The 26,269-nt window shown below is 57.1% G+C and overlaps 1 protein-coding gene across 2 annotated transcripts in view; it reads left to right on the top strand.

Moving 5' to 3' along the window:
• Window positions 1–11,643, top strand: part of LOC144946231 (protein bassoon-like) — a 72,338-nt gene extending 60,695 nt beyond the window's left edge. For both annotated transcript variants that reach the window (XM_078875099.1, XM_078875098.1), the window contains exons 11-13: window positions 2,662–2,717; window positions 4,088–4,185; window positions 5,340–11,643. In XM_078875099.1, the coding sequence (XP_078731225.1) occupies window positions 2,662–2,702 (41 nt within the window). In that variant the 3' untranslated portion in view covers window positions 2,703–2,717; window positions 4,088–4,185; window positions 5,340–11,643. The remainder of the gene's footprint in view (window positions 1–2,661; window positions 2,718–4,087; window positions 4,186–5,339) is intronic.
• Window positions 11,644–26,269: the final 14,626 nt, after the last annotated feature.

Here is a 26,269-nt window from a genome sequence, read left to right as displayed (position 1 = left end):
AACACTGTGGATGCGCTCGCCCCGCACGCTGCAGGGATAGAGAGCCAGTCGCTGACGTAACGAGAAGACAAGGCATGGCCACGTACTTTTGGGGAAATAAATTAACGTGCATCCTATCGAAAACTATAAACTGTTCTTTATTTTGCCAGGTAAGTCCCCAGTGAGCTGCTAGCGATTTTTCTGAAGCGACCTGACTATCGCAAATGATAGGTCCACGAAGTGGGCTTATCGTCATCATCATCATTATGACGTGGAAATGTGTAGCAGCCAAATATTCGAAACGCGTGACATCGATTTTGAACGTGAAGGGAACAACCGGAGGAGCCGGAGAAAAAGCCACGCGGGGAGAGAGGGACGCGTAAATTCCAAATATACAGCAGGCGTCAGGGTCGGGGATCGAACCCACGACCCCCGATTAGCCGGTGACTAATCGGGGATTTTGAGAGACTCCAAAACGGCGGTTCGCAGCCGGCGACCGGCACAAAGACCAAAGGCCGTCATCCAGCAGTGGATCGAGGATGGGGGCCGTACATCCGAGCGCACAAAGAGAAATACCATCGGAGTTCATTTTCTAATAACCGACGTTTTGGGCAATGGCCCTTCTTCACAGCACATGAGTTAAAACGAAAAATATCGGATCGACTTTAGTGTGGCCAGCGTTACTCCCACATGGCGGGCGGGTGGGGAACGTTCTGCCCTCTACTGCCAGTGTCACTCGAAGAAGGAGGGATCTCGGAGGGAGCTCTGCGATATCCGCTTCTGTGGGCCGTGACCCGGCATTGGCGATTTTGTAAAGCGCGACCGGTGCGTCGACAGAGATGAGGGCCCGTGGCTCTCTCCCCTCTCTCCCCCCTCTCTCTTCCTCCTCTTCTCTCGCTGCCCTCTCTGGCGTGCGTGCAGTGAGTCGAGATGTTTCCCCGCGATGCCGAGCGCTGCTGCAGCGGCCCAACGAGCTCCCCGTGGCCGCGCCGCCGCCCAGGCCGCTTCAAGATTCACAGCTCCCTCCCCCCGCATCGCGACGTAATCACAAAGATCGCCGATAAGCGCGCCGCGGCATGCCCGCTGCGTAAATCTCGACGCGAGCTGGCACCGCCGACTCCCCACACCCTCTCTCAGCCTCCTCTCGGCCTCGTCTCGGCCTCGTCTCGGCCTCCTCTCGGCCTCCTCTTGGCCTCCTCTTGGCCTCTCAGGGTCTCTCTGGGCCTCCTCTCGGGCTGGCCAGGTGTGCTGGGTGCGGGGCTGCTGGTGGCGGCACGCCGGTGGCTTCGTGCATCGTCCGCGTGAGGCTCGCGAGTGTCGCCCCCCCCCCAGCTGACATAGACTCATACAGACCCATGTCTGCCTGCCTGCCTGCCTGTCTGCCTTCACACCTGTGTATCTACCTGTCCGTCCGTTTCTCTGTCTGCATGTCTGTTTGCCCAATCGTCTGCCTGCCTTCCCACCTGTCTGCCTGCCTGACCGTCTGTCTGCCAACTCCGCTCGCCTTTGCTTAAAAGGGGCCAAGACAATAAAAATCCATTTTACTCCCATGAGACATCACAGACAAACAATACTCTCTCCGTCTCCCTCGTGTGCTGCCGCCCAAGGCGTCGAGTCGGTTTCTGCCTCAATTTGAAATCGACGTTCCGTGGTGTGAACGGCGAAACACCGTCCACGCGAAGCGATCACCAATACTCCCCCCGTAACACCCCCCCCAACACCCCCCCACCCCAAACCCCCCAACACCCCCCCACCCCAAACCCCCCAACACCCCCCCCACCCCAAACCCCCCACCCCAACACCCCCCCCCCCCCACCCCCTGCGTGTCTGGATTGTCCTACCACTGTTCCTACCACGTTCCTATCACTGTTATTACCACGTTCCTACCACGTTCCTACCACGTTCCTACCACTTTCCTACCACGTTCCTACCACTGTTCTTACCACGTCCCTACCACGTTCCTACCATTGTTTCTACCACGTTCCTACCACGTTCCTACCACGTTCCTACCACTGTTTCTACCACGTTCCTACCATTGTTTCTACCACGTTCCTACCACGTTCCTACCACTGTTCCTACCACGTTCCTACCACGTTCCTACCACTGTTCCTACCACGTTCCTACCATTGTTCCTACCACGTTCCTACCACGTTCCTACCACGTTCCTACCACGTTCCTACCACTATTCCTACCACTATTCCTACCACGTTCCTACCACTGTTCTTACCACGTTCCTACCACGTTCCTACCACTATTCCTACCACTATTCCTACCACGTCCCTACCACGTTCCTACCACGTTCCTACCACTGTCCTACCACGTTCGTACCACTTTCCTACCACGTTCCTACCACTGTTCTTACCACGTTCCTACCACGTTCCTACCACATTCCTACCACTGTCCTTCCACGTTCCTACCACGTTCCTACCGTGGTGGCTGAGCGGCCCCTCGCAGTCGCAAGGCCGCGAGTTCATGATGCTGGTTTTGTGGGGCGGAGTGCGGAGTGGGTTGACTCAGCCGGATGTCGATGGAGCGTGTACCAATTTGCGTCAGCGGGCTGACTCCATCTCAGAGCACACCGCTCTCTATCGTGTCTCACCTGTGTCTCACCTGTGTCTCATGTCTTCCACACGTCTGCCCGTGTCCTCCGTGTCTCCCCCTTGTCTCTCCGTGCCTCCCCAGCTGTGACGGCGTTCAGCAGAAGGTTCACGTCTCTGTGGTGACGGCTCCGCGCCAAGGCGAGTTGCTCCACGTGGAGACGCGCCACCACCGCCACCACCACTACTACCACCACCGCCTCGACCGCCACCACCACCACCACCACCGCCTCCGCCAAGACCATCACCACCGCTTACACCACCACTGCCTCCACCACCGCCACCACCACCGCCTCCAACACAGCCTCCACCGCTTACACCACCACCGCCTCCACCCTCACCACCACCACCGCCACCACCATGACGTCCGCCACGACCACCGCCACCACCACGAACACCTCCACCACCTCCACCACCACGGCCACCGCCACCACCACTGCCGCCGCCACCACTGCCGCCGCAACAACCACCGCCAACACCACCACCACCATCATACGTGCGCGGTGCTCCGTGAGAGGGCACAGCGACGCTACCACAGTCTGCGTCACGCTCAGTACAGCGACGCGTGCCTTGAATGTGAAACGCCTTCATCTAGTAGCGACTTTGATCGTCTCTAAAATGCTATCTCAGTTTTAATAATTGATGCGACTTTCTGGATTTCATCATGACTTGCTGGATTCACCTGAAGATACTTGTCGCGGTTTCAAGTAAAACTCCGCGTAATATATGACTATACATCACTCTATGTGGCTGTGAGAATCAATATTCGGATCAACGATGCTGGTGTCCGTGAGCGGGAATCGAACTCAGGTGGCCGGGTTCTCGGCGAAGCACGCTGACCGCTCCACAGCGGCTCTGCCGATGCACCAGCTGTGACCCCTACTGTGCCACCTTGCTGTGTTTTAGTCGTCTGGCGCTCCACTCGCTCACCCAAACGCTCACTCACACTCACATGCTCACACGCTCGCTCACACTCTCACACTCACACTCTCGCTCACACACTCTCACTCACGCTCACTCACACACTCGCTCACACTCTCACACTCTCACTCACACTCTCACACTCTCATTCACACTCACACACTCTCACTCGCGCTCACTCACACGCTCGCTCACACTCTTACACTCTCACTTACACTCTCACGCTCGCTCACACTCTCACACTCACACACTCACGCTCACTCACACTCTCACAGTTTCACTCGTGCTCACTCACACGCTCTCTCACACTCACACACGCTCGCTCACTCACACGCTCGTTCACACTCTCACACTTTCACTCGCACTCACTCACACGCTCGCTCACACACTCACGCTCACTAACACGCTCGCTCACACTCTGCATGACGGGGGGGGGGGGCGAGGGGAGAACACACAAACCCGACACAGAAAGACCCCCCCGAGTCGGGAACCGAACCGGTGCCCCTTGTCTCTTCTGTTGTGCGAGTGGCGCGAGCGGTGGCACCGCTGGCCCTGTGCCCCCCCCCCCCCCCCGTGTGCTGCGTGCACAGTGAGTGGTGGCGCGACGTCGCGGCGCAGCCCCCACGCCACCGCCCTCCCCCGGCGCCCCCGGGACGCCGCGCCCCGGCACCCAGCGAGGCTCACTGCGGTAAGCGAGAGGCTTGGGCTGGGGTAGGGGTGAAGAGGAGGAAACTAAAACGAATAAACACAACTTTTAGCAGGTAAGGCCCCACTGAGCTACGTAGCTCTTTAGTCAGAAGCCCCGGCCTGGCCATCACACATGATAGCAGCTCGACGAAGTGGCTTGTCGTCATCATCGTCGTCGCCGTCGTCATCACGTGGACATTTGTAGCAGCAGCCGAACACTCTAAATGCCTGATGTCGATTCTAAATGTCGAGGGAAAAAACGTGGCCACGGTGAGAGAGACACGCAAACTCTAAATATACAGCAGCAGGCGTCAGGGTCGGGATCTAACCCATGAACTCCTGCTTACCAGGCGAGGTAGTTAACATCTCCTAGCCACCCAGGAGAAAGCCTTCATCCAGCAGTGCATTGATTATGGCCGATGATGATGATGATGGTGGTGAGCGGATGGGAGGATGATCCGCATCGTAAGGGAATGCATTCGGAGAGGATACAGACGTGGCCTCAGCGAGCGGCTGAAGCACTTGTGAAGGGGTTGGTGGCCAACACCACTCCGCGCTTGTCGCCCCGGTGCCGGTGTTTGCTCAATTTCGCCGCGTACTCCTGGCAGCCCGAGTCGGCCCAGGAGGAGGCCCAGGACCGTCACTTGATGACAAAGCTTAGCGGGGAATCAAACTCGGGTCGTTGGTCTTCGAAGGGACGTGTCCTCACTATTATGCCAGCGTTCTCATAGACGCCGAATGGGAATCGGAATGTTCATTTAGACTGCCGGAGGAATCCGATGAGCTACAAAGCTTTTTTTCACGGCGTCGAGCTGGCATCGTCTGCTGTACCTCGTCGTTCGGCGGCGGTGGCGACCCCCTCCCACCCGGCACCGGCAACAAATTGCTCGGTGCGCTCGGAGCGACGGCGCCGGAGTCGTCCATCCACGCGGCTTCAACGCGTGGACGGGGGCCTGACCGGTAAATGTTTTCTCGTCGCGACCGTCGCCGGGGGGGGGGTGGGGGTCTCGAGAGCCGGGCGCTGGTGGGGCCGGCGTCGCCGCCGGCGCGGTGAAGGAAAGTGGAGATGAGGAAGCAATGAGAGGTACACGGGAGCAGAGGCTCGGTAGGGGGAAGGGGAGTGACGTGGCCCTGGTTTTGGTATCGTGTCCGCAGGGTTTAACGCGGTTGCGGATCGCCGCCCGGCCGGAATCGACGGCGACAGTGGCGGCGTGGATGCTGCCGCGGCGACGACTCCGGCCCTCCACTTTGGTCGTCCCGCCTCTCCCGGCGCCGGAGGGACCGCGTCGTCTCCCACGACCACCCCACTCCCCCCCCCCCCCTCAATGACCGCGCACTAATCGATCCGCTCAATTAGAAAATAATATCGGAAAATACTTTTACAACGCATTTTTTTATTACATTATATATATATATAAAGCTCACGGTTGGCGGCGCGGCTCTCGAAGCGGCGGCTGTCGCTCGTCCGCTCGCCGCGACGGAAAGGGCGGCGGGCGACCTCACCGGCTCCCGCTCTCCCCCTCGCCGCCGCCGCCACCTTGTCCATGCACTCGCCGCTCCGCGCTTTCCGCCCCGGTCGTCTCCGCGCCGATGATTACGACGCCGCCGCCGTCGTCGCCTCTGCGTCGACCCGCCGGCAAAGCGTCGTGGCCCCTCTCCCCCAGGTGAGGCCCCCCTCTAGCAAAACCAAACTCGCGATTGCTCCTCCTTGCCACCACTGCCCGGCGCTGCAAGTCACCGCGAGCGGGCGACCTGCTCAGACGGACGCGTTCCCCCCCCACCCACCCCCCGCTCCGGTCGGCCCGCGGCCAGCGGCCTCTCAGCCGCCCGCATCTGAGGTCAACGCTGGAGCTCTCGGCGAGTGAGTGCCACCTCGACCTGGCCTATGCAAGGGTCCCCCAACTCGATGACAGATGGCCGAAAGACGGGGCCCCGTTTGGGCTCGAATCGAGGAGTCAGACGGCCACTGTGATCCGAGCGGGCTGCCCAAGTGGAATGGTCTCAGCCTGGTCGCGCGTTGAGCATGCGGCAGAGCGGGTGGGAAAGTTCTGCCCTCGACTACGTGTGGACCAGAGTGTCGCTCGGAGAAGACGAAGGCGATCTCAGAGGTAGCACGGTGGTGTCCACTTCCGCAGGTCGCATTACTCTGCGAGACTTCCGACAGCGGCGCGATCGGAGATGAAATATGCGCGGGAAAGAAAATAATAATATTAAATGAATGTTCTCACAAACGTTACGCTCAGCACAAGAGCAACTGCTGTGATAGTCGACCAATCGCAGCGGGAGCGGGGGTTGCGTATTCCTATCGTTGTGCATGTTTAGTCAGGAATGCCTGCGTCTCAAGACTGTTTGTCGGGAGGGGTCCTGCTCGGGTTTTTTGCAGTAAGGGGCGATGTCGCTGCTGCAGCTGCTGTGAGATCCAAATTTGAGTGATCTCGCTTGTCGATTTGCAGCATTGGGGATGTTTTGGCCAATTGTGTGTGCGTGTGCGTTTAGCTATTAGAGGAGGAAAACCCGGAGCGACCTGGAGGAAATCCATGCACACACACCCCATGTCTTTACCCTACAGCCATGCATGTACACAGACACACACACACCCCATGTCTTTACCCGACAGCCATACGTGTACACAGACACACACACACCCCATGTCTTTACCCGACAGCCATGCGTGTACACAGACACACACACACCCCATGTCTTTACCCTACAGCCATGCATGTACACACATGCACACACACACCCCATGTCTTTACCCTACAGCCATGCGTGTACACAGACACACACACACACCCTATGTCTTTACCCTACATCCATGCGTGTACACAGACACACACACCCCATGTCTTTACCCTACATCCATGCGTGTACACACATGCACACACACACACCCCATGTCTTTACCCTACAGCCATGCATGTACACAGACACACACACAGACCCCATGTCTTTACCCTACATCCATGCGTGTACACAGACACACACACCCCATGTCTTTACCCTACATCCATGCGTGTACACACATGCACACACACACACCCCATGTCTTTACCCTACAGCCATGCATGTACACAGACACACACACAGACCCCATGTCTTTACCCTACAGCCATGCGTGTACACAGACGCACACACACCCCATGTCTTTACCCTACAGCCATGCGTGTACACACATGCACACACACGTGTGTTAATGCTTCATGTGTGTCGGTGTGCCTGAGCTCACTGCCTAAGCCCTCTTAGCGAAGTCACAGAACGCTCATCGTTCTTGCGGCCATTCCACGATTGCTTATTTATTGTACACCACCATCGTCGTAGTCGTCGCTGCCGGCCATGTTCAGTCCACTGCTGGATGAAGTCCTCCACCAAGCCGCCGGCCGCCGTCTCTCAAGGCCGCGCGATGCAACGACGAATCCAGAACCTGGCCTCTCGCATCGGCCAATTTCCTCGCTCGCCCCCCCGTGCCGATTTGAAATATTTGTTTTATTGTACCAGGTGTGTGTCCCCCACTGATCTACGTAGCGCTTTCTTTTTTGAGAAGCGACCTTGCCATTGCAAATGAAAGTTCAACGAAATGGCTTTTATGATGTCGACATTTATAGCAGCCAAATACTCTTAAGCGCATGTTGATGCTAAATTTCGAGGGGGAAAAAACGGAGGACCCGGAGAAAAATCCACGCAACCACTGGGAGACACCGCAAACTCCAAATATACAGCAGGTGTCAGGGTCGGGATCGAACCCACGACCTCCTGCATAGCAGGCGAGGTAGTTAACATCTCGCCACGGGGAGAGAGAGACATCGCAAACTCCAAATATACTGCAGGCGTCAGGTTCAGGATCGAACCGACGACCTAATGTATACCGGGTGAGGTAGTTGACATCTCGCCACCGCAGTGAATACACGGCATGGATCGTGATGACCCCCCTGTGACCTTCACTCGCTGAGTGCAGTTGGTCATTGGTGGTGATGGGGATGGGTATGTTTGACCCCCCTGTGACCTTCACTCGCTGAGTGCAGTTGGTCATTGGTGGTGATGGGGATGGGTATGTTTGACCCCCCTGTGACCTTCACTCGCTGAGCGCAGTTGGCCAGTGGTGGTGATGGGGATGGGTATGTTTGACCCCCCTGTGACCTTCACTCGCTGAGCGCAGTTGGCCAGTGGTGGTGATGGGGGTCGGCATGTTTTGGGTTCAGGTTGCCGACACCTCGTGGCTGGGTGGGGGGGACCCCTCTGGCTTCATCCGCACCGCGTGGAGCCGCGACGCCACCTCGTGGTGTGGTGGCGGCGTGGGCAACCACCCCCACCCTCCTCCTCTCCCTCCTCCCCACGCGTGAGTCCCCGAGGCTCTCGTCGAGTGGGCAGCGTTTTAATCCGCGAGAGAGCGAGAGAGAGAGACCAGGATAGAGGAGGAGTCTCATTGGCAAGAGTGACATGAGGGTGGGGGGGTCATCAGAACGACCAAAGCGCAACAGATACGTCTCGAGCTGAGGTCAAAGCGCTTGTGAGGTCGTGCATGGAAAGTCCACGTTCCTGTGGCATAACGACGGCGTAGGGCGATTGTGGTGGCGATGTTCGGCCGTTCAGGTTGAGTTGACCCCGACCGGGATTTGAACTCGGTCAAGCCACGGGGTGGCGATTGAGCGATTGGAAATCTGGAGCGGAAAAAAAGGCCGCGCGTTTTTCTTCATTTTGCTCCGGTTATAATTTGCTGCTGCTGCTGCTGCCCACGTAAGTTTGATGGACTGGCCCTGGCATCAGTGAGGGCTTGGTGGATGTTATCGCCCTGTTACCCCACAGCGCCTGTGGGACTCTGGTTGATCCGTGCAGCAGCTCCAGCAGCTCCAGCAGCAGCAGCCCTCGGGGTTTACCGGCGGTACGGGTCCTCGCATCATCACGGCGGCAGTCGTCGGCGGGTGGCTCGGCGACAGTCCCCGTGGCTGCGCGGTGGTGCCGCAGTGGCGACACGCGCAGCAGGAAAGCGCCTCGGTTCGATTCCCGACTCGGGTTTCCTTTCTGTGCGGAGTTTGTGTGTTCCCTCTCTCTCTCCCCCTTGTTCTGCGTTGCTTTTCCTCCGCGTTCTTCAGGTTTCTCCTCCCACAGCGAAACACGCGCACAGGCGCACACACACCCAGGCGCACACGCACGCACACACATGGACGCACACACAGGGTAGCGCGCACACACGCACGCACGCGCACCGTGGAACTGGAATTGGCCAAACCACCATCCCCAGTGCTGCAAAAAATGCCATGCGAATGTCCTCAGTTGGGATCAGACGCAGCAGCAGCGGCAGCAGAAAGGTTTGGCAGGACTCTCCTTGAGACTCCGTGAGACTTTTCTGGGTAAACCGGCGGAATCGTGGTCCTGTTTAGCGTGGATGGTTCTGAGAATCCTCTCCTCGCTCGAGATGAGTGCGGGCAGCGTCGAATGACGGACGTCGTCGTCGGCACGATCGTCGCAGGCGCGCGCAGCTGCCAGCGGGTGAACTCGGGGGGGCCACGTGTTGGCCACCGTCGCCGCCGACTGCGGATTTGCCGACGAGTCGCTTCGAAGGCGAAACCCACGCGAGCTTCGCTGCTGTTGCGCCCGTGGCTGGTGGGAACGCGTTGCACCTTGAGGACCGCACGGTTCGCAAAATTTTTTTTTTATATTTTAGAGAAACGTGATTGGTTTGAAACGGCATTCGTGTTTGCATGGGTGTGTGTATGTGTGTGCTTGTGCGTTTAGCGCATTGCGCAAATAACTTGGAGACCCGGGTTCGATTCCCGCTCACGGTCAACACCGGCGTCGATTATCTGAACCGGTCCTGGGCCTCCCCTAGGTCGACTCAGCCTCAAATTAGTACCTGGTGCGATGTGTAAACATCGCCACTAGAGAGACAAAGGCGGCCGGGCATGGTGTTGGCCACCCACCCCCTCTTGTGCTGTGCCGGCCTTTATAGGTGCTAGCTGACAGCACTTGCCCCAACAGTCTGTTAAGGCTACACGGGGGATCTTTGTTTTTGTGCTCGTGCGTACACGAGTGGGGAGCGGTGGCGCAGTGGTTAGCGCTACGACCCACGGCTCCCCAAGTCCGACTCCTGCTCACGACCAGTAACAGCGGCAGCGAATATTTGAAGCGTTCCTGGTCTCTCCTTAGGTCGACTCGGCCTTAAATGAGTATCTTGGTGCAGTGTACAGTATATAAAACAACGGGGAGACAAAGGCGGCCGGGAGTGGTGCTGGCCACACCGCCCCCTCGTGTGTTGTTGCGGCCTGCATAGGTGCTATTTGCTAACAGCACCCTTACCCCAGTCTGTTAAGGCTATACGGGGGATGTTTGTGTATGAGTGTACAAGTGCGTGTGTGTGCATGCGTGTGTGAATGTGTGCATGACACGTGTACAAGTGCATACATGTGTGTGTGTATGCACGTGTGTGTATGCACGTGTGTGTGTGCACGTGCGTGTGTGAGTGGGGAGCGGTAGTGTAGCGGGTAGCGCTACGCTGCGCTACGAACCCGGCGACCCGAGTTCGATTCCCGCTCACGGCCACCGGCGCCAGTGACGATTATCTGAACCGGTCCTGGAACCTCCTCCCCTAGGTCGACTCAGCCTCAAATGAGTACTCGGTGCGGTTTGTCGTAAACATCGCCACTCGGGAGACAAAGGCGGCCGGGGGTGGTGCTGGCCACCCGCCACCTCGTGTGCCATGTCGGCCTTCATCGGTGCTTCTTGCTAACGGCACTTGCCCCCAACGGTGTCGCGGGCTACACGGGGGATCTTTGTCTTTGTGCGCCCAAGGAACGCGACTGGCGCGTTGTCGATGCCCGACTGGCACGGCGAGACTCCTCGCTCCTTTCGCTTCGATGCGCTCTTCACAACAACAACAACAACGAAACATCACCGGTTGTTGTTGTTGTGGTGGTGGTGGGGAATCCGTGCCCTGCTCGTACGCGTCATGGAGACTCCATGCACTCTTTGAGTGCAAATGCGGAACGGCGCCATTGCCTTATCTGAAGGTGGTAATGAAAACCATTGATGTGTATATTTGTTTTGTAATTCATCTTCGTCGTCGTGAGTTGTCCCGCGCTCTTGCCCTGTGGAGCTGTACATATCGGCGAGTGGCTGAGGGTGACGATGATGACGATGAGACCACGGGGCCTCTCTCTGCCCCCTGCTGCGTGTGGCTTGCAGCACCGCGCCTCGCTCCAGGCGAGAGCAGAGCGGCTGCCAGAAGCGACTTTTATTTGGGCGATGTGCTATGATGAGATGCAAGGGTCGTCGCCCGAAACGTCGTCGGTTATATGTTGTTGTTCGTCGAGGCCACACTCGCAGTGTTATTGGCGGATGCGTGGAATCTAAATCGTAGCACAGTGCAATCTTATCTTGAATCTTGACTTAAAGCTTTCGTGACTGCAGGAATTCATATTCTTTGGGTCTTTCGGTAAAGCCACGTAGGTAGAAAAAATAATAAAAATCTTGTAATAATCAACATAATAATCAAACTAATAATAAAATAACAATATCAGAGTGTTATCATTTTCATTATTTTTTCTATCTACGTGACTTTACCGAAAGACCCAAAGAATATAATCTTATCTTGATCTAACACGTCGTCGTCGGCGGCTTTCGCGACCAATGTTATCCATTACAGAGGTGTTTTGGGTGAGATCGCGTGAATATGAATGTGTGTCGTTAAACCCGCCACCACCCGACACAGCCAATCAGTGAAGGGGTTTGTCAACAAAACGTGTAGTGTATAGTGTAGTGTATAGTGTAGTGTATAGTGCAGTGTATAGTGTAGTATACTAGTTCAGCACTCACGGGTTGTTGTGTGTTGGAGAGTAAACCCACTACAACATTTACAATTATAGTGTAGTGTATAGTGTAGTGTATAGTGTAGTGTATCGTGTAGTGTATCGTGTAGTATATCGTGTATACTGTAGTGTATAGTGTAGTGTATAGTGTAGTATACTAGTTCAGCACACACCGGTTGTGTTGGAGAGTAAACCCACGACTACATTTACAATTATAGTGTAGTGTATAGTGTAGTGTACAGTAGTGTAGTGTAGTGTATAGTGTAGTGTATAGTGTAGTGTATAGTGTAGTGTATAGTGCAGTGTATAGTGTAGTATATGTTGGAGAGTAAACCCACGACTACATTTACAAATATAATGTAGTGTATAGTGTAGTGTATAGTGTAGTGTACTAATACAGTACTAACTGGTTGTTTTGCGTTGGAGAGTAAACCCACTACAACATTTACAATGCTAGTACCGTGACGTTTCGCCAGCAAATACAACAACGACGACGACGACGACCGGCAGCAGGCGGGCAGCCGCAGAGCAGTGGAGAAGTCCCGTAGCAGGAGGATTGCTGGCGAAACGTCGCCCTCGAATTGTAAATGTCGTAGTGGGTTTACTCTCCAACATACACTACACTATACACTGCACTATAATTGTAAATGTTGTAGTGGGTTTACTCTCCAACATACACTACACTATACACTCCACTATACACTGCACTATACACTACACTATAATTGCAAATGTTGTAGTGGGTTTACTCTCCAAGACTCTGGTGTGTGCTGTACTAGTATCGAATTATCACGTTTTGTTCACGTGACAAACCTTCCTAATTGGCCGTGTCGGGTGGTGGCGGCTTTAACGACACATTTATATTGACGCCATCCAACCCATAAAAAAACACCTCTTATGGACAATCTTATCTCACATAGATTCATATCACAGCGCCTTATCTCAAGGCGCCTTTTACAAGAATTATACAATTGTACATAAAATAATCGTGGTTGAGAATCAGAATCGGAATCTTTATTTAGACTGGTGGTGTGGTGGTAGTGACAGCAGGCGGGAGTCGTTAAGGAGGGGTTGGGGTAGTGATAGGGGTTGGGGTAGTGATAGGGGTTGGGTAGTGATCTGGGATGGGGTAGTGATAGGGCTGGGGTAGTGTTAGGGGTTGGGGTAGTGATAGGGGTTGGGGTAGTGATAGGGGTTGGGGTAGTGATAGGGGTTGGCGTAGTGATAGGGGATGGGGTAGTGATAGGGGTTGGGGTAGTGATAGGGCTGGGGTAGTGGTAGGGGTAGTGATAGGGGATGGGGTAGTGATAGGGGTTGGCGTAGTGATAGGGGATGGGGTAGTGATAGGGGTTGGGGTAGTGATAGGGGTTGGGGTAGTGATAGGGGTAGTGGTAGTGATGGGAGTTGGGGTAGTGATAGGGGTTGGGGTAGTGGTATAGGTTGGGGTAGTGATAGGGGTTGGGGTAGTGATAGGGGTTGGGGTAGTGATGGGGGTTGGGGTAGTGATAGGGGTTGGGGTAGTGATAGGGGTTGGGGTAGTGATGGGGGTTGGGGTAGTGATAGGGGTTGGGGTAGTGATTGGGGTTGTGGTAGTGATAGGGGTTGAGGTAGTGATAGGGGTTGGGGTAGGGGTTGGGGTAGTGATAGGGGTTGGGGTAGTAATAGGGGTTGGGGTAGTGATAGGGGTTGGGGTAGTGATAGGGGTTGGGGTAGTGATAGGGGTTGGGGTAGTGATAGGGGTTGGGGTAGTAATAGGGGTTGGGGTAGTGATAGGGGTTGGGGTAGTGATAGGGGTTGGGGTAGTGATATGGGTTGGGGTGGTGATAGGGGTTGTGGTAGTGATAGGGGTTGGTGTAGTGATATGGGTTGGGGTAGTGATTGGGGTTGTGGTAGTGATAGGGGTTGGGGTAGTGATAGGGGTTGGGGTAGTGATAGGGTAGGGGTAGTGATAGGGGTTGGGGTAGTGATAGGGGTTGGGGTAGTGATAGGGGTTGGGGTAGTTATAGGGGTTGGGGTAGTGATAGGGGTTGGGGTAGTGATAGGGGTTGGGGTAGTGATGGGGGTTGGGGTAGTGATAGGGGTTGGGGTAGTGATAGGGTTTGGGGTAGTTATAGGGGATGGGCTAGGTCTGGTCATAGCTGGGGTGCGGGAGCGAGGGTTGTTGTCAGGGAACAGGAGAAGCTGCTGCTGGTCGTCGTCGTTGCTGTTGTTGGGTGTCAGAGTGAATCTGGCTGCTCTGTGTTTGTTTCGGGGCGAGGCCACGCGCGTGCTGAAGCTGCCGCGGGTCCCGGCAGAGCGGCCACGCAAAGTGCTCTGGACGTTCTCCCAACTCGCGGCTGCCCTCGGAAGCGTTCAGTCTCGAGCGAGGCTGTCCGTGGCAGGAGGAGGGGGAGGAGGAGGTGGCGGGGGCGGAGAGTTCGCGGTTTAGACTCGGGCGGCCGCCCTCGGTCAACACCGCGTTGTCCGTGCCACCCGTAGCGGTGACGGTGCGCTCGCAGCGGGCGCCCTTCGCCAGAGCGGGCCGTCGTGTGCCGGGCGTTTGTCGCGGCCCAAATTTTGGCAAAATTTGTCACGGCGTGGGTGGTGATGAGGGTTGTTTTGATGAGTTGTTTTGCCAAATTTGGACCGCGACTTTCTCCGTTGGTATCGCGCGAGCACAGCGGGGACGATCATCGACCCCCGACCAGGAAAACCTGGCAGGCCCCCTCCCGACAAATGAGTCTTGAGTCTCGGCGAGGCTTGCCCGTGTAAGACAAGCACAACGAGGGAGAATACCAATACATGTGACCATACGTGGTGATGTGTAGACAGTGCAGTGCCACTGCCGCTGCGATCCAAGAGGTTCGTTTTCACTTGGGCTTGTGACTCTTGGGCAAGGCAGAAGTAATCGTAGTCTTAAGTGGCTTTGTCTCTGCTTTCAAAAAAATGTGTACAAATCAAAAAATACAACTGCTTTGTATCCTTAAAACAGAACATGTAAATAATAACAATGTATGATTCACGCGTGTGTGTGTGCCTGTGTGTGTGTGGTGGAGGGAGCGGTGGTGCAGCGGTTAGCGCTATGCTGCGCTACGAACCCGGCGATCCGAGTTCGATTCCCGCTCACGGCCGACATCCAGTGACGATTATCTTAACCGGTACTGGGCCTCCCCTAGGTCGACTGAGCCTCAAATAAGTACCCTGGTGCTGCGTGTAAACATCGCCGCTGGGGAGACAAAGGCGGCCGGGCGTGGTTTTGGCCACACCACCCCCTCGTGTGCCGTGCCGGTTATCAGCGGTGCTCCTCGTTAACAGCACTTGCCCCCAGCATTCTATTAAGGCTACACGGGGGATCTTTGTCTTGTGTCTCGTGTGTGTGTGTCAAACGACAGACGTGACTACTGTCCCCTGCTATGGTGACGGACCAGCGAGATAAAGCGCGAGGTTGAACGGGAGAAGCCGCCTCGCGTAGTTCAAATACGAGAAAGACGCATTATTACATTGACTCATCAACAACAACCCCCCTCCCCCCGCACACCCCCCCAATTGCAAGCTGCCCAAACCAAAACACGAAATGAGCCAAGGGTTGCCGTCATCGCCTGATGGCGTGGTCTTAATTGCGCTGCTGTTGCTGCTCAGTTGATGACGACGAGGATATTGATGAGGTTGTTGTTGATGCTGCTGAGTTGACGACAATGTTGTTGATAACGACCACGATGAGGTTGCTGATGCTGCTGAGTTGACGATGATGACAATGATGTCGATGACCACGATGAGGTTGTTGATGATGATGATGACAATGATGTCGATGATGATGACAATGATGTCGATGAGGTTGTTGATGATGACAATGATGTCGATGGTGATGACAATGATGTCGATGAGGTTGTTGATGATGACAATGATGTCGATGGTGATGACAATAATGTCGATGAGGTTGTTGATGATGACAATGATGTCGATGGTGATGACAATGATGTCGATGAGGTTGTTGATGATGATGACAATGATGTCGATGACCATGATGAGATTGTTGATGATGATGATGACAATGATGTCGATGATAATGATGGTGGTGGTGGGTTGTGAAACTGCCTCTTGCCTTGCCTGGAACCGCACTGCACAATCCCTCTGCCGTGACGGACAATAAATATCCCTTGAGCGCGCGCCCTCTCGTGTGTCAACTCGCACCCTGCACCCCCATAGCCCCCCCCACCCCCCGTCCTCTGCGTGAGTCTTGACGCATCCCATCAGCCGACAGCAGCCCTCTGGGAGTGCATCGTCCTCAGCGCCGGTGGCGGTGATGCCGGTGGCGGTGATGCCGGTGGCCGTGATGCCGGTGGCGGTGATGCTGGTGGCGGTGATGCCGGTGGCAGTGATGCTGGTGGCCACGTGGCACGTGGCGACTGCCCGTGGCCACCCCTCGCTGTTGCAGGCAGCGGCGAGGGTTGGTGGATCACGCGCTGATGTTGCTGTCAAACTCCCTTCCACCCGGGGGCGTCGAAGAGGAGCCGCGCCCTGGCTCCCCAGGAGAAGGCAGTAACAGCCACATGTGGACTCCACCTGTTCCGCCCGTACAGGGATCGAGCGTTGCCCTCTCGCACGCGTGCGTGTGCGTGGGCTTTTTCCGGGTGCTCCGGATTCCTCCCACGTGTGCACGCTCATTAATTTGGCCGGTAAGACCATCATATGTAGAGGACCGCAGAGCTTGGGGGGCAATTATTGTGTAGCGCCGCCTCCTCGTCACTGCATCACTGCTGCTGCCTTCCCCCTTCTCGTCTGTGGCTCCTCCTCCTCCTGGCGCCTCTGAGTCGTCCTCTCTCTCTGAGTCGTCCTCTCTCTGAGTCGTCCTCTTTCTCTCTATGAGTCCTCCTCTCTCTGAGTCGCCCTCTCTCGCTCTCTGAGTCATCCTCTCTCTTTGAGTCGCCCTCTCTCTCTGAGTCGTCCTCTCTCTCTGAGTCGTCCTCTCTCTGAGTCGCCCTCTCTCTCTGAGTCGTCCTCTTTCTCTGAGTCGCCCTCTCTCTCTTAGTCGTCCTCTCTCTCTCTGTGAGTCGTCCTCTCTCTCTGAGTCGTCCTCTCTCTCTTTGAGTCGCCCTCTCTCTAAGTCGCCCTCTCTCTCTCTGAGTCGCCCTCTCTGAATCGCCCTCTCTCTGAGTCGTCCTCTCTCTCCGAGTCGCCCTCTCTCTCTGAGTCGTCCTCTCTCTCTCGGAGTCGTCCTCTATCTCTGAGTCGTCCTCTCTCTCTGAGTCGCCCTCTCTCTCCGAGTCGTCCTCTCTCTCTCTGAGTCGCCCTCCCTCTCTATGAGAGCGAGCGAGCGAGTGTTGTGCGGCGGTGGCTGTGACGCACCATGACAAATTGACATCACGGTTATGAGCATCAGAGGTTTAATGGCATCAAACTCTCGGCCGGTTTTGACATTCGGTGCCTCATCAGCAAGAGTCAGGCTCGCTTGATTATCATTCGAGGGCATCGCGATCAGCCGGGCGGCGGCGGCGGTGGCTACGCTGCTGCTGCCGCACGCGGCTGCCTGCAATTCGGCGCTGTGGAGTCAGCAGCGAGGGTTGGTGTATCACGCACAGATCAGCTGTGAGACTCTTCTGCCCATGAGTGTCGAGGAGGCGGTAACAGCCACATGTGGACTAATCTCCATCTGTCCCATCTGCCTTGGTGAACTGCGAGATGTCTTTTGGCAAGGGCCCTCTCCGTGCGATCGGGGGCCCCAGCGTGACGCAAAGTGGAGATCACAGAGCTACCTCTGAGATCGCTTCCGCACGTGACCTGCGGTCACAAGGTGACCAATCAGAGCGCTCTCCTCTCGCTCGCGAGTGTCCCTCCACAGCAGTCGCGCCACGGGGCGGGCCCCTGGCGTGCGCTCCCCCTACCGACGGTACACACAGAGTCAAGGACATCCCCCATCATCATCATCGTGCCGCTGTCAAACCCCCAACGGGTTGAAATGTGTGGCGGCTCTCACGCTCTGATGACGCATTATCATCGGCGAGGGTGGCGCCCGCCACTGAACTCGAGTGGAGGACGCAGAGCCACGGAGAATGCGCTGCGGCTGCTGCATTGGCAGTGATGCTCAAACAACAAACAACAACAACGACGACGACGATTGTTGTCCTTCACCAAGCACATCCCGATTAGCGCGGTTGGCTATGTACGGTGCGAAAGAAATTCAGCATACGTCATGTTCCGTATCAATAACAAAAGGGGCAATATATAATATGATAGTCGGCGACGTTTCGGACAATGACGTGTGGGGTTTTGCAGCAGCAACAACAACAACATCTAAACACTTTGACACATCCCATTAGCCACACGACTTATTCTGTGAGGTGAAGACTTCCAGCAGCATTAGCTCAACGCGAGCAAATCTCTGCGCCGGTTTGGACATTCCGTGTGTCGTCAGCAAGAGTCAGGCGAGCTTTATTGTTTATTTGATGTGAGAGGCAGGTGCGGGGTAAGAGGCGAGCGGTCAGCCAGCTGATGTTGTTATCACTGGTGGCTAGGAGATGTTAACTCCCTCGCCTGGTCTACAGGAGGTCTTGCGTTCGAAACTCGATCCTGACACCTGCTGTATATTTGGAGTCCTGCGGTGTCTCTCTCTCTCTCTCTCGCCCCCGTGCGGAGAGGCCACACCTAGTGGTCGCTCCTGCTCCACCAGGTGAGCGGACAGAGGCCTGGGCTCAGGTGAGAGCCTGTGCCTGGTCTGAAAGGGAGAGTCATCGTTATTTTCGTTTCCCTTTCTCGCTAAGACCTGCGGTTACTGCTGCCTTTCCACCATGGCGCAATATCCAAGGCTCGAGTGTCTTTCGCGAAGGAACGGTTTAATCTGCTATCCACCGCCCGAGATCACAGCCGACATCGTCGCTGCTGCTGTGGCCACGTGTGTGGGCCATGCGGGCATCCTCACCGCCCAAAGGCAAGACCGAGGTGTGGTGGTGTACGTGACCCAGGAGAGTATGGTGGCGCGCCTGGTAGAGACGGGGCTCGACGTCGGGGAAGGGCTGTTTGTGCAGTGCACCCCGCTCTCGTCGCCCGCCATCAGGGTGATGCTCTCAGGTGCGCCGCCATTTCTCAAGGTCACCGAACTGCGCCGAGATCTACAGCGCTTCGGCACAGTGATCTCGAATATAACTATGCTGCCTTTGAGGTCGAAAGACCCAAAGCTAGCACACGTTTTGTCGCTGCAGCGTCAAACGTTTATGATCTTAAAGGAAGGCAACACGGAATTGGATGTGAACTTCAAGTACACCATTGATGGTCACGTCTATACCGTGTATGCCTCCACGGCCGCGCCGAAGTGCTACGGGTGTGGTGGTGTCGGACACACCCGAAAACACTGCACGGCAAACAAACAGGAAAGGGGAAAAGCAGCTCCGCCTGCGCAGACAGCAGCAGCAGAAGTGCGGGAGCAGCAGAAGCAGCAGCAGGCGTCGCCGCCGCTGCAGCAGCAGGCGCCGCCACCGCGGCAGCAGCAGCTGCAGCAGCAGCAGACCTCCACCGACTCTGCTGATGGTCACGCGCAGCCAATGACTGACGGCGGGGAAAAGGGTTTCACCGTCGTTGAGTCGAGAAAGCGGAAGGCGAGAGGAGGCAATGCGGGGGGGGGGGGCGCGGTGGCACCTTTCCAAAACGCGTGGCCGCCGCCGCCGCCGAGAAAGACAACAGCGACAGTGACGAACGGGACAACCGCCCGAACGCAACAGCAGGGCGCGGCGGTGAGGCCGAGCCACAGGGTGAGGTGATCGTCATTGACGAGGCCCACCGGCCGGTTGATGCCGAGGCAGAGGGGCGACCACCAGACCCGGACTCAGCTGCCCCGGAAGGGGGGGGGGGTGCTGGAAGCCACCGATGAGCCTGCCGATGACACGGCGCTCGGGGGTGACGACCAGCTCACCTCCTCACCCGACCAGGTGAGGGAGGCAGAGGCCGCAGAGGGGAGCCGGCCCGAGTTGGAAGACACCTCCGATCGGCACGGTGCGTTGGAAGAGGTAACCACCGAGCCTCACACAAGCGTGCCGGGAGACTCAGACGACGGAGGGTCGGAGTTAGAGATAGAAGACAACTTGAGTGAGGGGAGCTACTCACATGTTAAGAAGAAACGAGAGTACACACCCGGCAAGATTGTCGAATTCCTCCGAACTAGTTACAAGAAGCGGGGGGTCGACATCGGAGATTCTTTCCCCGATGCGCAGGCCTTCTTGAAGGTCGCGCAGACAATCATCAGCGACATGGAAAAGCACAAATGCACCCCGCAGGAAGGCAATCGGCTGAGAGGTTTCATGCAGAAAGCAAGAAAGGGGAGCATGTCCCAACCGGAGTGCCCCCCCGCTGATGCTGTTGCTGAAGCCGACGCCTAAAGCCATGGCTTCCTCAGGTGTAAGGATCGCGAGTTTAAACTGCAACGGAGCTCGAAGCGATCAGAGGTGGCACCGCATCTGCAGCTTCATTAGCGAGCAGAAAGCGGATGTGACGTTTCTGCAAGAAACGCACCTTGACGCAACTCTGCAGGCCCAGCGCCAGCACCTCTTGGGCAGTCAGACCTTTTTCAGTCACGGAGAAGACAACCGCGCTGGTGTTGCAATTGTGTTTAGTCCAAAGTTTCTCCCGGAAGGCGTGGCCTTCAGAGAGATCCAAAAAGGCCATCTGATATCTGTAGACTTCGTGTTAAACAACACGAGGCTACGGTGTTTCAACGTTTATGCGCCGAGTAAGACCAGTGAGAGGAAACGCTTTTTCTCCGGCACACTGCGGAATGCCTTGGAGGCAGGCAGTGCGGACGGGGTGCTCACGGTCGTGGGGGGAGATATGAACTGCACCCTCGACCCGGCTCTCGACCGCAATAGTGCTGAGCCCCACCCGGAATCCGCACGGCCATTAGCCGACATGGTGCAGCAACTGGGTTTGCTCGACACGTGGCGACTGCAACACCCAGGCCAGAGGCAATACACTTGGTGCCGCGCGGGCCTGCAGGGGAGGATGAGCCTCGCCAGGCTGGACCGGCTGTACATCAGTGCGGACAGCGCTAACCGGCTCGGGGGCAGCAACATCACCCCATCCGGTTTCTCTGACCACCACCTGGTCTCAGCACTGCTGCGAGTCCCCAGGGAGAGGCGTCGCTGCCCCTACTGGAAACTCGACGTGCAGCTGCTTGAGGACGAAAATTTCACGGAGGCATTCAGGGCCTGTTGGTCACACTGGGCAGCAACTAGGAGCAGTTTCAGCTCTGGTCAGCGATGGTGGGAACACACTAAAGCGCAAATTAGGGCCCTCTGTCTACAGCTTTCGAGCCAGCACGCCGCCGCCAAGGAGGAGACGGTGAAACACCTGGCGAGCGAGCTGCTGCTGCTCGAGGCTGAGATGGGTTCGGCCCAGGACGCGCACAACAACGAGGGCGAGGTGCTGCTGGAGAAGCGGCGACTTTTTAGGGCCGTCACGGACCAACAGGCACATAGTTCGTTTGTGCACAAAAAGGTGCAACACCTGGCACAGACGGACTCTCCCTCAAAGTATTTCTTTAGGCTAGGCAATAGACCCTCGAGCAATGAGAACAACATTTCAGGGTTGCTTACCCCAGAGGGGAAGACAGCAACTGCCGAGGGGGAAATTGCTAGGATCGCGAAGGACTTCTATTCACACTTGTTCAAGGCTGAGCACGTACAGGACGAGGCGGTTGAAGAACTACTAGCTGCGGGCCCTACTCTGGGGGACGCAGAGAGAGACAAACTGGAAAGCCCCGTCACCCTGGAGGAGCTGCACACTGCCATGAAAGGTCTGGCAGCTGGCAAATCCCCAGGGATCGATGGGCTGCCAGTTGAGTTCTACGAAACCTTCTGGGATGTACTCGGCCCTTGCCTGCTGGGGCTGCTGGAGGAGAGCCTGCGGGACGGGGAACTCCCGCAGAGCTGCAGGAGGGCGGTGGTCACCCTGTTGCCTAAGAAGGGGGACCTGCGTCGCATAGAAAACTGGCGGCCCGTCTCCCTCCTGTGCGCCGACTATAAAATATTCGCCAAGGCGCTGGCAAACCGCCTCAAAGAGGTGGTGGGTCAGCTCGTGCAACCCGAGCAGGCGTATTGCATCCCCGGCCGCTGCATCTATGACAACATCGGCACGGTCAGGGATGTGATCTCCCTCGCGGATATGCACGACATGGATGCAGGTCTCCTATTCATGGACCAGGAGAAGGCGTTCGACAGGGTAAGCCACGAGTACCTGAGAAGACTGCTCCTCTCCTTAGGGTTCGGCCAGAACTTCACGGCACACGTGCACCTCCTATATACGGGCATATCCAGCCTCATAAAAATCAATCAAAGGCTGGGCTGCCCTGTTCCCGTGACAAGAGGAGTCAGGCAGGGGTGCCCTCTCTCGGGGCTCCTCTACACCCTGTCCCTTGAGCCGCTCTTGCGACGCCTGAGAAACACCTTGTCCGGGTTCGTGGTCCCGGGGCCGGAGAATGCAGTCATAAAGCTCTCCGCATATGCGGACGACGTATGCGCCGTGATCAACGACGCGCAGGACGTCGCTGCACTCTGCCGGGCGGTGGAGGTCTATGAAAAGGCCTCCTGCGCCAAAGTCAACTGGCGGAAGTGTGAGGCGTTATGGATGGGGTCACAAGGTGCAGTGAGTTCCGTGCTCCTCCCAGGCGGAGTCACCTGGCAGGGTGAGGGCGTGAAGTATCTCGGAGTGTACCTAGGGAAGCCCCAAGTCGTTCACAAAAACTGGACCGAGATGAGCGACGTATTTGATGCTAAACTGAGAGCGTGGGCACATCTTGCCCCACAAATGTCCTTCAGGGGGAGAGTGCTCATAGGGAATAACCTGGCAGCCTCGGTGCTGTGGCACAGAGCCAAGGCCCTCCAACCCCCGGGCTGGTTACTCACGAGGGCGAACAGGTCGCTTGCCCACTTTGTCTGGAACGGCAAGCACTGGATGAGGCCAGGGGTCCTCTGCCTGCCGGTGGGTGAGGGCGGCCAGGGCCTGGTAGACGTCACCGCTCGAGTGATGAGCTTCAGGCTCCAGGCCGTGAGAAACTTGCTATATGAACAAGAAGAGCTGCCCCGGACGTCGCTGGCCCTCGCCCTGCTGAGAAATGCGGGCGGGCGGCTGGGATATGGGAGGGAGCTCTTCCTTATGGACCTGTCCCTAGTCGATTGCACCGGACTGCCGGGCTATTACCAGAGCCTGTTGGAGGCGTGGCGGAGCCTGGAATGGAGCAGGGCGAGCCCGCACCACGGCCTTAACGGCTTCATGACCGAACCCCTGTTCCACAATAGCCTCCTCGATGGAATCAGGGAGGAGGGAACGCTGGCCCTCCGTTTCGCCTCGGCAGGAGTGCGAACGGTTAGGGATCTTGTGAAGAGCCAGGACGGCCGCTCCAAATGGAAGAACGCAGCTGAGGTGAGCGGCGCCGCTGGGCTCCGCTCCATGATGGCCGGAGAAAAGTTGTTGCGAGAGGCGATCGCGGCGATGCGGAAGCTGCGTTTGCAGCTAGAAACGCCAGGAGACAGCGGTGCCGCACGGCCGCCGCCCTCCTCCTCCCCCCCCCCTCCCCTCCCCCCGCTTTCCAGGAGTTGCGCGTCTCCTGCATCCAGCCCCCCGGGCGCTGTGAGGCAGGGAGGTTGCTCAAGCTCGCGAACTGCAGAGACGTGGCCCTCAAGGGTGCCTCCAAGCGGGTGCTGTACGACTGCTGCGTCAAAACACTGCGGTGTCGAGAGCTGGAAAACCTACCGGACACGAAGTGGAGGGAGTTCTTCTCTCCCTTGATCGACACCACCCCCCAGTGGAAACAGCTCTACAAGGCCCTCGTGGCAAAGCGCAGCGGGGACCTCCAGTGGAGGCTGGCGCATTGGACGCTGCCCTCGGCGGCGTGGATCAGCGAGGTCACCCCGGGGGCATCAGACCTGTGCGTGTTCTGTGGCGCGAGGGAGGACCTCGCCCACCAGTACGTGGGGTGCTCGCGGCTGGACCCGCTGTTCAGACTCCTGGGAGCCGTGTTTAAGAAATTGGGGGTGCCCTTCTACAAGAGCGTCTTTATATGCGGGGTACCGTGCCGGGCGGACAAGCGCCACATCCTGGCAAACTTTGTCTGCGCGCAAGCCAAGATGGCAGTATACAAAACGCGAAAAAAGAAACTGCGAGGTGACACGGACGATAGTTGTTCAGCGGAGGCAACGCTGAAAGGTCTGCTGAAAGCGAGGCTCCGGCTGGAGCACGCGTACTTTTCCCAGGTTGGAGATGTGCACGCCGTGTTCCAGGAGCGGTGGGGGGCCGGTCAGGCCCTCTGCACCAACACGAATGGTGAACTGACCTTCACTTTTTAATGATCGAGTCGAAACGGGCGTTAGACGCGGCGACGCGGGCAGGACGTATGCGGCGGTGCAGCGCGCGTGGTGGAGCGGAGCGCGTGACAGTCCGGCCGTGCGGCGCACGCGCCTGGCAGTGCGGCACATGTGCTGAGGTGTGGCGCACGCGGCGGTCTGAATAATGTGGTGTGTGCGCGGCGGTGTGGCGCGCTTGGCGGCGCGGGACACGCGCCGCGGTGTGTCACGCGGAGTGAGGCGGCGTGACGCACGTGGCATGGTGTAGCGCGCGCGGTGGTGCGGAACTCACTCAGCGGTGTGACGCACTTGGCGGCGCGGCACATGTGCTGAGGTGTGGCGCACGCGGCGGACCAAAAATGTGCGCACGTGCGCGGCGGTGGGTCGCACCAGGCGGCGCGGCGCACGTGCCGTGGTGTGGCGCAGGGCGTTGTGGCACGCGTACCTGCGGCGTGACGTGCGCGTCGCAGTATGGTGCATGCGGTGGTGTGACGCACGTGTCGCGGAAATCTCGCGGGGTGGTGGTGCGTGCGCAGCGGTGTGGCACATGTGACGTGGATGAATGTGCACGTGGCGGTGTGGCTCGCGCGGTGGCGTGGCGCACGGGCCGCGTTGTCTAGCGGTGGTGATGTTACCGATGACTGTGACCTCGAACCATCAGCGGAGGAAGTGTGGAATAAGCGGGGGGGCCCTGCCAAGCAAAGAGGTGCCAAAGCTCGAAATGACACAGCGCGTCGGATGCTGTTGCGCGGCCGGTGCGTGGGGATTGTAGTGCCGGCGTTGCGTGTCGCGGGGCGGCGGTGGGATGGTGAGCTGTGCTTTTTGGTGTGGCCATTAAGGCTTGAATATTGCAAAATTCCAGGGCATTTTGCCGCTGGTGAATAAACTTATAAAAGTCTGTCTCTCGTCATCACGGTGGCTAGGAGATGTTAACTACCTCGCCTGGTGTACAGGACGTCTCTCTCTTTTGGTGGGCGCTAAATGCACCGCGCACAACACGAAAGAAAAGTCACGTGGTGGTTGTGGTGGTCATCGCGCACGCCACGATGACAAGCGAGCGCTTCAGAAGGTGAACACGAGGGTGCCGTCCACGCTGGTACAGAGGGTTTTTCCGGCTCCCCAGCGTTCGAAGAAGACGCGCACATAGCGTTTGTTTATTTTTTTGCTGGTGATTTTGTGTATTTCATATCGGAATTGCCTCCAGTGCTGTTGCTGCTGGCGGCAATAAAAGTTGCACATTTAGAATCGGCATCACCACGCGTTCAGAGTTTTTGGCTGCTCGACATTTGCCCGTGATGATGATGATGATGAGCTTCACTTTCGTTGAACTCTCATTTGTGACGACCAGGTCGCTTCTGAAAAACAGCGACGTAGCAGCTCAACGGGGCCTTAGCCAGAGGTGTGGACTCGAGTCATGCGACTTGGACTCGAGTCAGACTCGAGTCATGATTTTGATGACTTCAGACTCGACTTGGACTTGCCTCATCTTTGACTCGACTTGACTCGGGACTCGAGAGCAAAGACTTGAGACTTACTTGTGACTTGCATAACAATGACTTTGTCCCACCTCTGGCCTTAGCTGGTAAAATACAAAAATAGTTAATACATTTAACGTTTTTTTGTAAATCTAAATGAACGAGGCGAGTCGATGACTGAGCGGGCGATCTGCGAGGCGACCACCAGAGGGCGAGGTGGCACCACCTTCCACGGGACTTGGGCTGTGGCGGCGGTGGGGTGGGCGTGGCTTGCGAGCCACCAGCGATTCACGTCGACCACCTTTGTTTTCCCAGTGCTGCTGTGAACACAATCGCTTGTGGCTGAGTCGACCTAGAGGTTGGGTGGGTGGGGGGAGGAGGCTCAAGAGACGTGGGGACGTCACAGCACGGGATGGAATGACAGCGCCATTGGCCGATAGCCACACGGATGCCGGCCACGGCACCCACGCAGCCAGCGAAGCCTCTCTGTGTCTCAGGGCTCCATTTAC

This window comes from Lampetra fluviatilis, chromosome 40, assembly GCF_964198595.1.
Source record: "Lampetra fluviatilis chromosome 40, kcLamFluv1.1, whole genome shotgun sequence".
NCBI classification, from domain to species: Eukaryota; Metazoa; Chordata; class Hyperoartia; order Petromyzontiformes; family Petromyzontidae; genus Lampetra; species Lampetra fluviatilis.
This window is presented reverse-complemented; position numbering and strand designations above follow the sequence as displayed.